Source organism: Leptonychotes weddellii, chromosome 8 (assembly GCF_054177405.1).
Source record: "Leptonychotes weddellii isolate Sample4059 chromosome 8, ASM5417740v2, whole genome shotgun sequence".
Taxonomy (NCBI): Eukaryota; Metazoa; Chordata; class Mammalia; order Carnivora; family Phocidae; genus Leptonychotes; species Leptonychotes weddellii.
The window spans coordinates 75,851,303-75,870,529 of record NC_138376.1 but is presented as its reverse complement, the minus strand read 5'-3'; the positions used below and the strand labels follow the sequence as shown (position 1 = coordinate 75,870,529).

Genomic DNA, 19,227 nt, shown 5'->3' with positions numbered 1-19,227 from the left:
ACTGTTCTCAATTAAATGAGGCAGGAATGATTTTTAATTAATTGGAGAAGTGTCATGTCCAGTAATTATACTTACCTTCTTTTAAATAAAGTATAATGATGTATTTTAACTTTTGACAAAATGGCCTTTGATGTAATGTTTATATCCAACTTTAATGCATTAGTTTAATTTTGTTATATTTTTGATTTGCAGATTGCTCTGGGAACAGTTACTAATGTGGAAGAAGCAGTGAAGTGGATAAGTTACACTTATCTTTATGTACGGATGAGAGCAAATCCATTAGTATATGGCATCAGTCACAAGGCTTATCAGGTAGAAAACTCATTTATAAAAAAATATCAAACCTTCTTTTTTTGGTTTTGTAATCTTTTTATGATATGAGGATAAATATTTGCTACTTCTGCCTCATCTGAATAGAATTAGGTACCTGGAAGAAAAACAAAAAGCTTTAGTCTTTTAGAAAATACGAAAGAAAATTAAATTTGCCTCCTATAATTATTTCACTCTATTTATATCTCTTTTTCCACGGATACTAAAAAGTTAATCTTTATATTATCAATTTATTATTCAGATACATTTCCATTTGATATTAATATTTTGCTGTGATTTTTATTTTTTTATTTTTTTAAGATTTTATTTATTTATTAGAGAGAGAGCATGAGCAGTGGGGAGGGGCAGAGTGAGAGGGAGAAGCAGGCTCCCCACAGAGCAGGGAGCCCGATGGAGGGCTCCATCCCAGGACCCTGAGATCATGACCTGAGCCGAAGGCAGACGCTTAACCAACTGAGTCACTCAGGTGCCCTTTGCTGTGATTTTTAAAAAACTATAATAAATTAAGGTTTTAGAGTAAACCAGACAGACATGAGGAAAATTATAGATCACTTTTAATAATAGGCTTATGTTTGGGGCGCCTGGGTGGCTCAGTCGTTAAGCGTCTGCCTTCAGCTCAGATCATGATCTCAGGGTCCTGGGATCGAGCTCCACATGGGGCTCCCTGCTCGGCAGGAAGCCTGCTTCTCCCTCTCCCACTCCCCCTGTTTGTGTTCCCTCTCTCACTGTGTCTCTCTCTGTCAAATAAATAAAATATTGAAAAAAAATAGGCTTATGTTTTATTAAGTATGTTCCTCTTATCAAGTCCCTTCTAAGCTCGTATTCCTAAATTAAAAGATAGTGTTAATGAGTAATTAGCAGTTTGGAGGCTTGGATCAGTTCCACGGAGCACGGTGACAAAATCGAATGTATATTGTAGCACTTCCTCTTGTGAACTTTACAGTTGTGTGGTCCACATGGCTTACAAATTCTGTGAGATCTTGGCTTTTCTTAGAATTCTGCTTTATACAATGTAAATGCTTCCTAATTACAGATAAAATCAGTTGTCTAATGAGAACATTATTTCACCATCATCATATGGATATTCACTAGTGTTAAGTCAAAAGTAGCAAAGTTGAATTGAACTCAGAATTAGTTTTCCTCCACTTATTGTCAACTCAGCTTTTGTAAATATTCCATTGTGTTATCAAAGGGGTTGCCAGTCTTTTTTGTCATTTTTCTTTTTCCTGTGCTATGTGCTATAGATTTGACCATGGGAAAATTGAAACTTAAAGGCTTAGGAGGGAAAAAAAAAAGATCTTGTTACAAATATTGGCTTGTGAAAATAGTCAATGGCACTATGAAAATATTCTGAAAGGGTAGAGGAAGGCAAAGCACAACACATAGTTTTATGGGCTAAGCCATTGCAAATCTTGGGGCAAAATAAATATATCAGTTGATTTTTTAAGTACTAGGTTAATATCAGAAGTCATTTTTGTATAATTTTCTAGTATAAAGAAAGTGATTTTTTTTCCTTCTGAGATACATAGTTTTACTCTCTTCACAGTTCAGAGACTCATCTTTTTAATTTTCTTTTTACTTACATGTTTATATTTTATTACTCAGTAAGAATGTGTAGCCACAAAACTCATGTGATCTAACACAAATCATGTTGTCCAACATATTTTTAATGGTTTAGAACGTGTAATGAATAAAATGGTTTTGTAAGATGAACTTGATACATACAGTATATCATTTATAGCAAATATTTAAGACTTTTGTATTTGCTAATGGCTTTTGATTCCATCTTCCCTACATTTGACTTTCCTTGCCTCATTTTTCTGATTTTTAAATTTACTTTAGCTATATTTGGTGTATGAATAAGCTACCATCAAAATGTAAGTTAGAAGGAATAGTAGGAGTATTAATTCATTAATTGATTTCTAAAGAATTTTTATACTTCCCTCCCTTCCCTTTAAAGGTCATATTTATTGCTCCTGCCTAGAGCATGACCTTCAGGACTTGGTGTGTGTGCCTGGATATATGTATACATACATATATACATTTATACACATACACACACATCACAATATTTAAGAATATTTGTTAATATCTTGTGTTAAATGTCCTTTCTGTTTAGAAAGAGGCTATTAAATAATAATTTCAAAACTATTCAGACATTTCTTGTCAAGTTCGTCTTACTCTTTGCTTCTATTATTATTATGGGCAAAATGGGTTTTTACATCAGCAGTTATGTAAACTATTAGAACATCAAAGTCATACTCTTGCAAGAATAATTATGCATTTATTTCTTTATATCTTTAACAGAGAAAATCTTCCTCACTGCGAGTTCTCCAAATAACTGATGAAGTAGGAATACAGCTTGATATTTTAGAGTCCCTATTTATTTTAGTGTGGGAGGGAGAAGACAGATTGTTTTACTAATATCTGATTGCCAATCTTTATATTCTTAAAGATTATAAGACCACATAAGAATTTTAGATTCTAAAATATTACTACCTAAAGATAACATAATAAAGATCAATAATCTTAATGAATTTTTAAGTCTTACTTTATTTAATGGATTAAAATATTTTCTGGTTATGTCCTAAATTTATAAAAATGTACTTCTTTAAAAACTGTAATAAAAAAATTTTATTCTAACTAACGTATCAACAAAAAATTTTAATTTCCATAAATAGGTATATGTTTGTAAATGATGACTCTCTAAAGAAATATTCAAGTGTTTATATATATATTTTTCCCTACAGATTGACCCAACATTAGCAAAGCATCGAGAACAGTTGGTCGTTGAAGTTGGTCGAAAACTAGACAAAGCTCGGATGATTCGTTTTGAAGAGCGAACTGGGTATTTTTCCTCAACTGATTTGGGTAGAACCGCCAGCCACTACTATATTAAATACAACACCATTGAGGTATTATACTGAGTGTAACAAATACAATAATGTGTTTGTTCTTAGATGTAAATACTTTCTAGACTTCAGAATATAGTATATTAATGGAAAATAATAAAAGCAACTAATAGAACAAAGTGCATTTAACTTACATGAATTCAATAACATGCTGAATAAACACAAGAGAAAAATAAGACTTTAAATAATAAGGACCCTTTGCCATCCGTTCAGTGAGTATATCCTAAGCAGTAGGCACACCCAAGCCTAAAATATTGAGCATGTGCAGGAGACCTATGGAATGAACGCCTGAATGAGTTTAAGCAGGAGGTGATGGCTTAATGATATCAGTGAATAAAAGTTGAAAATTAATTGCAGATTATTGAGAAACACTGGCTAAAGAAGAGTTTGAAAAACTACTGCAATTATCAGGTCAACCAAGCTGTACTATTTGGGCAATTTAAGAGGTTTCAAGGATAGGGGTGCCTGGGTGGCTCAGTCGTTAAGCGTCTGCCTTCGGCTCGGGTCATGATCCCAGGGTCCTGGGATCGAACCCCGCATCGGGCTCCCTCCTCGGTGGGAAGCCTGCTTCTCCCTCTCCCACTCCACCTGCTTGTGTTCCCTCTCTCGCTGTGTCTCTCTCTGTCAAATAAATAAATAAAATCTTTAAAAAAAAAAAAAAAAAGAGGTTTCAAGGATAATTTAGACTACAGGGTAGCCTTGCTTATTGCCTTTTAATGTAATCTTGGGTAAGATAGGATGCCAGTATAATATTTACATTTTAAGGAGTATATGCATGTCTTTATGTGTGTTTACATGCATGTATATGTACCTACATATGTTAATATATGGGAAAACATAACAGGGATTACCTGTGAGGAGAGTCTTAAATTCAAAGACCAAGATGGGTTAAAGCACATTTTTACTCTCCTTTTTATAGAGAAAGAGTTCGAATTTTTTTTTTCTTATATTCATTTTTGGGGTACCTAAATATGTTTTTAAAATGAAAAAGTAACAGAAATCACTAACGTGAAATTTCTTCAGAAATATGAAAACCTAAGCCAATATGAAATCTAAGTTTTGTACTTATTTAAATAACACATGCTTATACATTTAACAGGTTTCAGAAAACACCTTTGTGTGCATACTAGCTTTTCCTCATCTTTGCCAAAATAAATCTTGCATTTGTATAGCACTTTAGGTTTCTTCTTTTAACATGTATCATCTCACAACTGTGATCTGGTCTTCCTCAATCCAAAACATTGCCCCTACCTCTCTACTGCTTCTATCACCTGCTCACATGCTCACTTGCACTCCTTTTGTCCACTAAGTAACCTTCCTCATTTTCTCACTGGGTAGTATGTTACTGCCAAACTCTATCTTAGGCCTGTTTGCAGCTCTTTCAAGATCTGTAGCCTTTCTTCAGCTTTGTCTTTATTCTGTGTGGTCTTTCACTGATTTTTTTTTTCTTCCCAGTTTCCTGAATTTGTATATGCCCTCACTAGTAATATTATGAGGCCTTCACCAGAATTTTCAGGTTGCATAATTTTAGTTATTCCTCTCTGAATTTTATATGATATATGTTCAGCTTAAAGTTGGTGAATGGTACAGATTTCCATATGCCCATGCTGAAAATGAGCCAAGACCAGACTCTTATGCTGAACATTTTTTTTAGATATCTATTGTAGGTTTTAATAACTGATTTTATTGATCTTTTTGCTTCTAAAGGTCTTCTCCAGCTAATTATGTTTTAGGAAATTTTTCAGTCTTTGCTAAATTTGATGATGTTTAAAGCAATGATCAAGAATAGGATACCACAGACATAATAACTCTGCATTGTCTAGGCTTCAAATATTCCTTAAGAATGTATGATTTTATAGTCACTTTTTAATTGAAACCATTTTACTGGATCTTCTATTTTAATCAAATATAACACTTACTTTGGTAGACCTTCAATGAATTCTTTGATGCTCACAAAACAGAAAGTGATATTTTTGCTATAGTCTCCAAAGCTGAAGAATTTGATCAAATCAAGGTAAGTAAGATTATTTGAAGCTTGAATCAAATGCATTTGGCTTATATACATTCATTCATTTATAAAAGCTTATAATTAATTGTTATTCCTGTTACAGTATAAGCTGTGTGGCACTTCGCATTTAGAGTACCAGCAATGTTCTTCCATTTATCAACAGTGTCCACTATCCTAGATTATGCTATTATGTCATTCCTGACATTATTCTTTGCTCTCTACTGCAAATCAAATATAATTTAAGTAGGTTTGGAGTAATGAAACTAGCAGAGAATATAGTATGTAGATTTTGGTTTATTTGCAATATAATGTTCACTGAGGAAAATATAAAGGACATGCATGATTCAAACTTAGATATGAGTATTTCTGTACCCGTATTATAATTTAATCTTATTAACAGTGAAAACTTTAATACTGTGAATCATAGTACTTCACAGCTTTAAGCTATGAATGTGTTATACCATATAAAAATATATGACTGTAATGAATGCATTTGAAGATAATTCAAGTTTGCCCTAATCCATTTGGGCAGAGGTTTTACTCTGGTCAAATAAAATATGAAATCTCATCAACTGAAGGATGGTGAGGTCAGAAGATTTAATTTTTGTGGCATATCAAATTTTTATATGTCAATGGCAACTTTAATATTGGTGATGAATAATAAAATGTAATTGTATCAGCCTCAAGATAGTTTCTTATTGTATTTTATTAGCTACCTGTGAAAAGTTACTATTATATTAATGTACAAGAGAAAAATGTTGAAAAATGAAAGCCTTAAAAAAACATGCAATGTGATTTAGTTTAAATATGAAAAATTTCAATAAATCAGCCCAAATAATCTTATAAAAACATTGATTCTTCCAGGTCAGAGAAGAGGAAATAGAGGAGCTAGATGCCTTATTAAACAATTTCTGTGAACTCGCAGCTCCTGGAGGTGTAGAGAACAGTTACGGGAAAATAAACATCCTACTTCAAACTTACATCAGCCGAGGAGAGATGGACAGTTTCTCCCTTATATCAGATTCTGCATATGTGGCCCAGGTAAGAATATTATTCCCTTCCTGTTTTCTCTTCCTTGTTTACTTTTAGAAACTCAAGATATTAATTCATGCTATACTGTGAATGTATTGCATTGTGACATGCCACCAATTACCGTTTTATTGCAGAACTGTTCTGTATCTTTTATGCCCTCTGTGCTGTTAGATCAGAAATGGAGGTGGGATTTGGTGGTGGGTTTGGTTCTTTTAGATGTTGCTGTTGTTTTCATTTTAGAGTTTAAAGATATCAACACTTGGTTTTTCCTGAAGTTCACTTCTTTTACTTAGAAAGGGCAATAATACAAGAATATTTCAAGCAGAGTAAAAGATTGTGGAACCTTTATAACTTACCCCAAATGTTAGAAATATAAACAAAATTTTTACCATTAAATAAGGCTTAATAGCAGTGCCTCACACCGTATTTTCAGTCTGATAAGTCTGTGATTAAAAAAGTAATCTTTCTTCCCTACCAATGATACTTAAAAATTGAGAACTGAAAGAAAATTATTCCCTAAATTACAGCTCATTAAATGTATTTTTTTTTAAATACTGTAGTATAAAATGTTGTAGTATTTATGTTTTTATATTCAAGCCCTCGTGTGAAGTAAAGCAGGTTATTTTTTGCAGTATTTGCCTTTCAAATGAGGCTTCCCTTCTAGACATGTTTAAAAAAAATACTTTTTACTTATCAAGAATACCTTTTTCAAGAGAGGCAAACCATGAAACAGACTCTTAACTATGGAGAACAAACTGATGGTTACCAGCGGAGAAGTAGGTGAGGGGATGGGTGAAATAGGTGATGGGGGTTAAGGAGTGCACCTGTTGTGATGAGCACCGGCTGATGTATGGAAGTGTTGAATCACTAAATTGTACACATGAAACTAATATAACACTATATGTTAACTATACTGTAATTAAAAAGAAAAATAAAAAAGAATCCCTTTTTCATCATTTTTCATTGAGTAGTGCCTCCTCTAAAGAGAAATAAAAACTTAATCTTATTTTAAGTATAGAAACTATTCTGCTATGTATCTTATGTTGGTAATTTTGTTCAAAGACTTTATATAGAAAAAGTATGTTTGTGTTAAATAAATGAACAGCCATGAATATTCAGAAGTGCTTTGAAATAACTGTAAATGTGAAATATTTGCAAACATGAACCAAGATATATTGGTAAACAATTTGAATGAATTCAGTAATTTAATCAAAGTAACCAAGGAACCAGGTGATGATTTCATATGCTGTATAAACCAAATATGGATGTGGTGAAAAAAAATTTTGTTTGCGTATCTTGGAACCATGTATTTCCTGCCATAGAAAATTTATATATAATTTATAATCTCTAAACCCTGTGACTTCTACAGGAACCATTGTTTCTAACTTATTTTATCTGTTTTTCTGAAAAAATGATATTGTCATTTTACATTTTCTAATGATTTTATATTGAAATAGTTAATGACTTAAAAGTTAAAGCTTTTCTGGGTTCTGGATGAATAATCTGGCCACATTTCTGTTTGATTCAAGATTATGAAGGTATTATCAAAGACTGACACACAAATTGCTTTACAGTATAAGACAGGATTTCTTCTTGATTGGTTCCCAAAAAGTCAGTCTCAAAAAATTAAGGTTATAATCAAAGCATCCTGGTTTTTCTTAAAAAGCTATTGTGGGTCTATCATCCTTGAATGCATTAGATAAATTATTGTTGAGTTTATATTTTAAATGTAAGCCACCAACAGTTCCAAAACCCTCTCAGCTCTATAAAATAGTCATCCCTTCTGTATTTCTAAAACTTGATTCTCTCAACCCCTGAGATAAATCCTTAGCTCAAATAATCTATGATTTTATAAAGAAGCCTCTATTTAGCTTCTCTAAACTGCGTATGTTAGAGATTTTGATCATTATTCCCCATTTATATCATTCCAGATTAAAATGCCTGCCTGTATCTCACATGGGATTTCTCCTTCCATTTCTTTTAGCTTCTAGGGAACAACTGTAGGTTCTGACATAGAAAAATAACATACTTTCAAACACAGTTGGGAAAATTAGCCTAGTATCTTCTTACAAGAGCAACTAAGAATGATGCCGGAAGAAGACCTATTTGGTAGATATAGTAATCAAAATGTTCATGGGGTGCCTGGGTGGCTCAGTTGTTAAGCATCTGCCTTCGGCTCAGGCTGTGATCCCAAGGTCCTGGGATCGAGCCCCGCATCAGGCTCCCTGCTCTGCAGGAAGCCTGCTTCTCCCTCTCCCACTCCCCCTGCTTGTGTTCCCTCTGTTACTGTGTCTCTCTCTCTGTCAAAAAAATAAATAAAATCTTTTAAAAAAAAATGTTCATTTTATCATTCTCTGGGCCTAATAAGAGTCATTCTATAATTTTTATTGGGTATCAGAACTGTCCTCATATTTCTAAATACCATTTTTGTTCTTAAATTTCTAATACTGTAAAAAAAGTAGTCAAATTTGTCAAGAGACAAATACATATTTTATATAAAATGGAAAACCAAAGCCCTTAACTCTTATGATCATTTTTGCCTTGTAATTTCAAGCCAGATCACCTATTTGCTACTTAAAATCTTCACTCTTTTTCATCTCTTTTTTATGATTTTGACCAGATTTTAACATTCTTCATTTTTAAATATAGATGTCGTTCAAGATTGTGAGGTATCTCCCAAGTTCATGACTTTAAAAACAATCTTCAGTAAAATAACCTGCAAAGTTAGTGATAGAGGGAAGGAGGCAAAACAAACGGAAACTAACTGTAGAGATGTTAAAAGGGCTTCAATCCTTGTAACTTTCTATATGTCTATTAATGAAGTTTTCCTGACCACCAAATTTAGGACCTTGGAGTTAAGTTGGACTTGTTTAGACCTGGCTTTGATTAGATACTCTGACACCAACTATCTGTGTGATCTAGGTCAAATTATTAACCTCACCAAGCTCTGTTATCTTCATGTATAAAATCATAATATCAAGACCAATTGAATGCAGTTGCCATAAACATTAAAGGAGATAGCATACAGATTAAATGAGATAATAAAGCAGTTAAGGTGTTGCTTGGTTTGTAGGGAACCATTAATACAGGTAGCTGAACTCATCAGGATTTCCTTTATCACCCTTCTCACACTAATTTTTCTGTCTGACTGGATCCCAAAGTCCTCTTTATTTCTCTACATAGACTTTTAATCATTCCACTATATACCCAAGGGTATCCTCATCTGTATCTTATATTCTAGGTGGCCTCAACAGCCTTTTAAGTCTTATGCATACCTTTTATCTCTTCCTCCTTCATTCCTGGTTAGGGAGCATAGGGTGGAGCCTCCTAAGAACCTGGATATGAGACTACCATCTGAGATTGAACAAGATAACATCCACTTATGAAAGATGTGATTATTCTTATATAGAAATAATAAAGATAATTACGGTTATATGAGAATAGATTTTGCCCACAATTAAAGGCTGCAACTTGGCATGCTTCTTTTAAAACTGAGTGTGAATGACAAATCTGACAAATTTAAAGTACGGTGTACCTAACCACCAATCCCCTTTTTATTCTTCAGAATGCAGCTAGAATTGTCCGTGCTCTTTTTGAAATTGCTCTGAGGAAACGTTGGCCTGCCATGACCTACAGGCTCCTGAATCTTAGTAAAGTCATTGACAAGAGGCTTTGGGGTTGGGCTAGCCCTTTGAGACAGTTTTCAGTCTTACCACCACACATTCTAACAAGATTAGAAGAAAAAAATCTTACTGTGGATAAGCTGAAAGACATGAGGAAAGATGAAATAGGTAAGAAGGGAGCAAAAATGTTTTAATGTATTGTTCTGTACAAATAAAATATTTTATTAGATATAGAAGAAAACTATTGTGTATTTTCATATTACTCAAGATAAACTTTTTTACCATTTTAAATCCAGTTGGTATCAGTATGTAAATAGCATTTGTTCTGCTTTTATTATACGATGTTAAAAAATTATTCCTACATACATTTCTATGTACCTTAACATTTTACTGGACAAACTTACAATGTATTGATTACTTAATATTTCAGATTCAGAATAGGGATGACATTATACATGAAGGGAGTCAGGCTGAAGAGAAGTAAGGGAGAGGACTACTGCTGACAAAAGGTCCAATGATGGAAAGAGAGGCTGAGATAGTTATTTCACTTGTATAGTAAGACTACTTTAAGACAGAATGGTAGAAAGTATCAATAAAAATAGAGAGAAATTGAGGATATTAACTAGAGAAATTAAGATTACTTACATTGGGGTAACATGTAAATATTTTATCAAAATAAGGAAAACCACTTTAGTTTCAAATTCTGGTGAATATAGAACATTTTGATTTGTTCATAAACATACTTTAAAAAATTGCATTACAAAGAACCAAGATATATAAGAAATATTGATACTATTAAATATTATCTGATACTATTAAATATTAAATATTAAGTGGAAATATTATTTCCACTTAATTGCTTGGACTCAAGTAGGAAGATGTTTATAGTCAGTCACATCTGTTTGTGACCCCCTCCCCACCCTGGCATTCCCATACATAACTACTTCAAAATCTAATCATATATGAAAATAGGTATAAGTGGGTAAGTTTGTGCTACATTAACCATATTTTATATTTTAGCTTTATTTTTTTCTGGAAATGAGTTTGGATGGGTGATTTGTGTTTGATTACTAAAGCATTTCCCATCATGGTTATAGAGTTGAGAAATAGACTTTGTGTAAATTAATGGCTATTTTCACAAGATACTAAATTTTTTAATGTGTCGTGAGCTAACTAGGAGAAAAGTGGAACTGTTTATAGTAGTTTAAATACTGTCAAGTCTCAGTAATTTTGAGAACCCTATTAATAGCTGAAGAAACCTTGATACTGGTTTTCAGAGCTATGAATTGCTAATTCAAGTTAACTATTACAAAATATTCAAACATGCCAGGTCAAGAATGTCAACTATTCTACATAGCAAATCATAAAACAAGCAATAAAACCACCTTCTCTGAAATCCCATTTACAAGTCAGATTATGTTGCTTTTTTTCTGTCTGAACACATTTCTTCTGTGTGATGTTTTCCTTACAGGTCACATGCTGCATCATGTGAATATTGGACTCAAGGTCAAACAATGTGTTCATCAGATTCCTTCTGTTACAATGGAGGCATCCATTCAGCCCATCACACGGACTGTCCTCCGAGTGACGCTTAGCATCTGTCCTGATTTTACTTGGAATGATCAGGTAAAAGTAGAAAATATCTCTATCAATGGTAAGCAAAAATGTCCGCACTGCAGGTTCAACTATACCTCCTTACATCTGTCTTTAAGGCATATAGAAAACTCTAAAAAGAATACATATTGAAGATTCATTTAAAGCATTGTAGTAATATTTACTATCATCCTCAAGAAAAACATGCTATAATATATTAATATGGCAACCAGTGAGACCTCTTCAGAACCTTTTAGGTACCTGAAAGTTCAACATTGAACAATAGTTTAGTGGATTCACTTACATAAAGACTGTGTAATTCTGTCTTCTTTCATTTTCTCTTATCTTCATTTTTGCCAGCTCTACTTACTCTGTCATTTTATCCTACTAAAAAGTCAAGATTCTTTGTACTAAAAGAGCCCTTTTAAAATCCTAATATTTCTGGGTGCCTGGGTGGCTCAGTCGTTAAGCGTCTGCCTTCGGCTCAGGTCATGATCCCAGGGTCCTGGGACTGAGTCCCATATTGGGCTCCCTGCTCAGCAGGAAGCCTGCTTCTCCCTCTCCCACTCCCCTGCTTATGTTCCTGCTCTCGCTTTCTCTCTCTCTCTGTCAAATAAATAAATAAAATCTTAAAAAAATAAAATAAAATAAAATAAAATCCTAATATTTCTCAAGTTATCAATCTTCTCTTCTCTTTACCATTAGATGTGTAGAAAGAGCATTCTGTATTTTCTCCTGGTCATCAGTTTCTTTCCTGCTGAGACTACTTTCTCGGTGATCACCAAAACCTAACTGGTTACCATAATAAATGACTTTTTCTCAGTTATTTTCTTTACTTCTCTGAACATTCAGCACTATACATTGTCCTTCTTGCAAATGTCCTTCCTTGGCACCCATCACATTTCTGTTTCTGTTTTTACCCTTTCTATTCTTCTTTCTAAATCTTAGGTGTTATGGTAACTATGTTTATAGTTAGTCACATCAATTTGTGACACCCTCCCCACCATGGTATTCCCATACATAACTATTTCAGACTCTAATCATTTATGAAAATATGTACAAGTGGTGTTGAGTTTGATAAGTTCTTTATAGAGACCTGTACCTCTGAAACAAATAATATATTACATGTAAAAAAAAAAAAAAAAGGAAGAAGATAGTAGGAAGGGAAGAATGAAGGGGGGAAAATCGGAGGGGGAGACAAACCATGAGAGACTATGGACTCTGAGAAACAAAGTGAGGGTTCTGGAGGGGAGGGGGGAGGGAGGATGGGTTAGCCTGGTGATGTGTATTAAAGAGGGCACATATTGAAGGGAACACTGGGTGTTATGTGCAAACAATGAATCATGGAACACTACATCAAAAACCAATGATGTATGGTGATTCACATAACATAATAAAATAAAAAAGAAAATATGTACAAGTGGTTCACCATATTTTATATTTTAGCTTCATTTTTTCATATATCATATATATGAAATCTTATATATGTATTTAATGTACACACACACACACACACACACACACGAGAAGATCTACTCTGGATCCTCTTATTCTGTCAACATTTTTTAAGGTCTTTCTTTGCAACAGTTACTGTACAAAGACTACAGTAGAGAGTGATTGTAGATACAAAAGCAAGTAACTCTCAATCCTTTCTTTCAAGAAGCCAGTGGAGGAAAACGAGGAAATCCGTAATTGTAGTAGCAATGCCTACTTTACATGGTTATTGTAAGGTTCTGATTAAGTATAAGTAAATATCTTCTACACTACCTGACATTATTAGTATATCTTTAATGTGAATTAATTTTATTCATCAACATGCTTAAAAATTATCCAACCATAGTCTTAAGTCTACCACTGGTCTTAAACTGCCCTAACTGGTGATTCCTTCAGTTTTCTCATCTGTAAACATGCATAATAATAATAATTTTCTCACAGAAATGCTGTGAGAGTTAAATGATATAAAATCATATTTAATATTTCTATAAACATAAAATTTTACATAAAATATAAAATTAGTTAAGCCATATACTCATATTTCATTTTATATTTAATAGAGGGTTTTGAAATGCATAAAAATTTTATTTCCTTTTTTTCACTGTTTTCTTCTATCAGTATCCATAAAAAAATCTTCCACAGTTTGATTTAATTAGTAAGATAGAGTACTTAATAGTTTGTATAGTTAACTCTATCAGAATGCTGTTGGCTGCAAGAATAGAAAACCTGACTTATTTCAAAGTGACTTAGGCAAAAAAATATATTATCTTCCACAGTAAAAGGTCCACTGATAGAATAGGCCCCAAAGATGATTAAGTCTATTTAATGCTATCATTTAGAGCCCATCTTTTTGCTGTCCTGACACTCTTGGCTACTTTCCAGATGTTTTCTGTGCTTCCTTGTTCACATTTAACAGGAAAAGGTGAACACACCCCTACTTTATCAACCCAGAGCATGAACCATAAGACCTTTCCCTTAGTCTAATTGGGCCAGTATTGGGCATGTGCCTATCCCTTACCGAAAGCTGTTTGTTATAAGGAGGATACTGTAAACTGATTGGCTTGGGCTAATCAAAATCATCCTGAGAGATGAGTTCACCTTCTCCTGAGTCACATAAGAGAGAGATGAACACTGTACAAGACTGGGCTTTGTTAGAAAAAAAAGAGGGAGAATGAGTACACAAAATATGGCATATCTGTCTATCCAGTGGAATATTATTTGTCAGTGAAAAAGAATGAAGTATTGTTACATGATACAACATGAATGAACCTTGAAAACATGGTAAATGAAAGAAGCCAGTCACAGAAGACCACATATGATACGATTCTGTTTATATGAAATGTCCAATATAGGCAAATATTTATAGAGATAAAGTAGATTGTGGTTGTCAAGCTTGGAGGTTGGGACAATGGGGGAAGATAAGTAGTGACTTGCAGATGGGTGCAAGGTTTCTTTTTGGGGGTAATTCTAAAATTAGATTATGGAGATGGTTGTAAAAGCTTTGTAGAAACCATTGAACTGTGTATACTTTAAGTGAGTAAACTTTTTTATGTAAATTATGCATCAATAAAGCTGTTAAAAAGAGAAAGAATAGGTGCTGGATTTGCAAACAATATCCCTTACTTGAGTTAAAATATACTTAGTATTAGAATATTATTTTTCTTCTAGGTCCATGGGACGGTAGGAGAACCTTGGTGGATTTGGGTAGAAGATCCTACAAATGATCATATTTATCATTCAGAGTATTTTCTAGTTCTGAAAAAACAGGTAAACATGGGTGTGTTCTTATTATGTTGCTGTCATAGAAAGAAGAAAATATAAGCTAAATAATTTCTGTTTGTACCTATTTCTCTATAATTTCATAGTACCCTTAAAGCTTTATTTTTTTTAATGTTTCTTTTTGGTTTCAAAGGTAACAGGAATTGCATTTTATTGTATTCATATATTCAATGTGATCTTGGTTTGAGAAATTGAATTGTAATCTTTATCGTGGTTTAAGGCATGACTTCCAGAGGAGTGAAATATGTCAAATGGATGGGATAAATAATGTAATGGATAAATAAGATTAAATAAATAAAAATTAATAACTTTAGATGTTACCAAAAAATACTACAGAGTATTGACTCACATTGTGAAAAGGGCATTTTTTAAAATTTTCCATGAATCCCAAAAGAAAGACTCAATTTGATGCTAGCATATCTTTAACTGTGATGCTTCATCCATGATATCTCTTTTTATCAAAGAGAAAGCAAGCTTTAGGCTGGGAACCCTGGGCAGACAGCAGTAGAATTTCACAGCAGTGTTTCTTTTCATAATTACCTTCTATTTATGCTAAGTTCTGTTACTCCACTTAACGTAGTAGTAAAATTTAAAGAAAAATATTAAGTAAATAATTTGGTAAAAATCATGAAGTTAAGTAATTTAATGAATGAAATTTGGGAAATTCTGATAATGAGTCAAACTGGTAAGCTGTTAGTACATGGTGATATACATAAATAATATAAATTGAATATAAATTTAACTTTCTATAATATCAGGTATCCTCAGAAGGGAACCATGTATAAATTTCTGAAGTGCCTAAATATCTCAACTATTTAGAAACCCAAGATATTTTCTTATGTTTAGTACCTGTTGGTGTAGATAGCATTTTCTTAACAGTAGACTAAGAAGGCCTTTATGATATCAGAATATTCATATTCACTTGAGACTTTATTTCACATTAGGTCATTAGTAAAGAAGCTCAACTTCTGGTATTTACAATCCCTATTTTTGAGCCTTTGCCTTCCCAGTACTACATCCGAGCAGTGTCTGATAGATGGTTAGGAGCTGAGGCTGTATGTATTATCAACTTTCAACATCTGATTCTACCAGAGAGACATCCTCCCCATACAGGTAACATATTGAATAGTAACTTGAATCATTGATATTGTTTTCATTAAGGTTGCAAGTGTTTATGCTTTAAAGTTGTCTAAATCTGAATCAGAATTGAACTCATTTAGTCAATATAGTTTGAAAAGAGACTTTCCAAAATCAAATCTATGTATACATTTGGTAGAGCTTAATGGTGGGCCTTAATTTTGTTTGAGTTCCAAAAACATTAAGCCTAGTTCAATTCCCATAGCGCTAACGAGGTGGAGACTCACTACTTCTGTATTATTATGCCTTCATCTCTATTTTTTTTAAAAGATTTTATTTATTTGAGAGAGAGATTGAGAGAACGAGTGGGAGGAGGGGCAGAGGGAGAAGCAGACTCCCTGCAGAGCAGGGAGCCCGATGTGGGACTCGATCCCAGGACCCTGGAATCATGACCTGAGCCAAAGGCAGACAACTTAACTGACTGAGCCACCCAGGTGCCCGCTTTCATCTCTATTTTATAAACAGTCATTACAATGTCTCCATATCTCCTTCGCTTTCCATTGCAAGTATTATTTGTCATTTAATCTGTGCTCTTTGGGAAACTTTTGAGGTATCCTTTTTGTTTGCATTTATTGCTAATAAACTTATTTCTAGTGTGTTAAATGAATTAAAGTGAATTGTAGGTTCTTTTTCTTCCATATAGTATGCTTCTACACCAAAAGAAAAGCTAATATTAAGGAGTCAGGTTATGATATCACTGCAGAATGGATTCACTATACCTCAAGTCATTCATCCTACAAACAAGATGTACCCTTTTTTTTTTTTAAAGATTTTATTTATTTATTCATGAGAGACAGAGAGAGGCAGAGGGAGAAGCAGGCTCCCAAGGAGCAGGGAGCCCAATGCGGGACTCAATCCTAGGACCCTGGGATCATGACCTGAGCTGAAGGCAGACGCTTAACCATCTGAGCCACCCAGGTGCCCAAGATGTACCCTTTATATTAGTTCTCTTTCCCCACACTAATGTGATAAAAGGGAATATGGTAATCTGCAATATCATGTAACAGTTTTTCATTGTCAAAACTAACAAAAATCCATTTTAGATTTTTGTAACATGAGGAATTATCTTTATATTTTGATTTATTAAAGAAGGAGAATTTCATGAATAAATGTTTATATTGGTACTTTTAAGTGCCCTATATTCTATTTTAAAAATATCTTTAGATTAAACTATTAATTTAGTGTATTAAGTGTATTTCTTGTTGAGAATTCATAATCGATGATTAATGATTTCAAGAGGCCCTTAATTTAGAGAAAAATAAAGGTCATTTTTTTCATATAATTCCTCTGAAGACAAACTGTTTTCAAAATAAAAATATTATTCCTTACCACTTTTAATGAATACATTTTTTAACAGTCCTTTGGGAAATGAAAGCAGGCATTAATGTGATTTTAATCTTTGCCATTTTTTGTCAAATGTGTACCTTGTTTATTACCTTAGCATATCTTAAAGAGAAATACTTTAGACTACTGCTTAAAACCACTTTGATATCTTGACAGAACTAAAAAGTTTGTCAACATAGAGAAATAGTAAGATTGCAGTATCTACTGATAATACTCATTGAAGAGGACCTTTCTGTTTTTCTTCCATCAAATATGCCTATATACGATATCTAGACTCTCAAAATATGTAAAAATGTTTGATGCTTTAATTTTAAAATATATGCTACCATCATCACTACTAGATCTCTTTGAGTGCAGTACTTGATTTTAACATGCATTAACATTGTGTTTTAATGCTCATTTAATCACTTCTCTGTTGAGTGGCCAAGCACATATCACCCTATTTATAGAATTAGTTGACTTCTGACTACACTTTAAAAAGCAGTAAATGCACCACTGTGACATCTCAGTTGATATTAGAAATGCATGATACAACCTCAGTGATTCCAGTTCTATTTGGCTGAGTGTGGGTAAGGATGTGTGTTTATGTGGGTGTGTGTAGGCACCCTGTTGAGCCTGAGTCAAACAAGAAAATTCTTCACATTTCACAGAAGTGAATCATCATAATTTAATATTGTCAGCATATACCAAAATGTTTATTTTTTAGTTCCTATTAAGAATATGTGTATGCGGGCGCCTGGGTGGCTCAGTTGGTTAAGCAACTGCCTTCAGCTCAGGTCATGATCCTGGAGTCCCTGGATCGCGTCCCGCATCTGGCTCCCTGCTCAGCAAGGAGCCTGCTTCTCCCTCTGACCCTCCCCCCTCTCATGTGCTCTCTCTCTCTCATTCTCTCTGTCTCAAATAAATAAAATCTTTAAAAAAAAAAAAAAAGAATATGTGTATGCTTTGATTAGTATTGCTTGTTAAGACTTCCTCCCCTCTTGATTTTCAGTGCTTCAGAAAATTTAGGAGATTATAATCTGCTATAGAAAACTTATGCAGTCAGCTCTCAATTACCTATGTAATAGAGTAGAGCTGTGGGGCTAAGATAATATTTTAAAAATAGCTTTTTATCTTTAAGTACAATTTTTGAGAATTCTCTACACTTTCCATTTTGAAACTGTACTATGAAGATCTCACACAGATATAGACCACCATGTCCCCTTACAGATTTTTTTTTTCTTCCTTATTCTAACTTCAGATGGGTAGAATTATCCTCCATGAAAGAATCCTGAGAGTAAAGTTAGTTGCCTTCCAGTTTTCTAACTGATACTTTTCTGGGTTATGGGAAAATACAGTGTCTGTCAAGTTCAGGAGTATATAACTTCATTTCTCTAAATAATTTTAACTGTCTAATCTCCTAGACCTCTAGTTTATATAATGAGATACAACTAAATTTGTTTCTTTCAGTGTTTTCTCAGTGCAGTTCTTTTTTACCCATACATTCTCTGATTTGAAACTCCCACCTAAGTTTCTTCCTGTAATTATTTTAAGTTTATTTTAGTTTATATTGACTAAACCAATAGCTCCCTCAACCATTCTGGTTTGGTCAGTTTTCTAACAGATCAGAGGAAATTTATTATTGATAACCATTGTAGTAATGCAATCTACAGATGGTTTTCCTTTTTCTGCAGATTGGGGTAGATTTAATTTTCTTCTATACCACGCATATTTTTATATACCAGTCATTCAAATTATTTTCCTGATTGGAAAAGAGCCATGTAGTGGTATTAGAGTTGGTATATGGGGAACTCTCCCAGAAAAGTGTCCAATATGTCAATATTATAAATGTGTGACAGGGAGAAAAAAAGAGCTGTAACTAGTATATAAAAATTTATGTTAAGCCTTTTTCCCCCCCTCCAATGAATTAAGGATTGTTATAATTTATTCCTGAGAGACAGTGTTTAGTATTGTGCATTTTTTACAGTTATGGCAG

At 33.3% G+C, this 19,227-nt stretch overlaps 1 protein-coding gene across 2 annotated transcripts in view; it reads left to right on the top strand.

Annotated features, from left to right (window-relative positions):
* ASCC3 (activating signal cointegrator 1 complex subunit 3) overlaps positions 1-19,227 on the top strand; it is a 301,692-nt gene that overhangs the window by 186,865 nt on the left and 95,600 nt on the right. For both annotated transcript variants that reach the window (XM_006727550.3, XM_081828714.1), the window contains exons 17-24: positions 193-312; positions 3,081-3,245; positions 5,170-5,256; positions 6,115-6,291; positions 9,848-10,073; positions 11,377-11,531; positions 14,661-14,759; positions 15,716-15,884. In XM_006727550.3, coding sequence (XP_006727613.2) covers positions 193-312; positions 3,081-3,245; positions 5,170-5,256; positions 6,115-6,291; positions 9,848-10,073; positions 11,377-11,531; positions 14,661-14,759; positions 15,716-15,884 — 1,198 coding nt within the window. The remainder of the gene's footprint in view (positions 1-192; positions 313-3,080; positions 3,246-5,169; positions 5,257-6,114; positions 6,292-9,847; positions 10,074-11,376; positions 11,532-14,660; positions 14,760-15,715; positions 15,885-19,227) is intronic.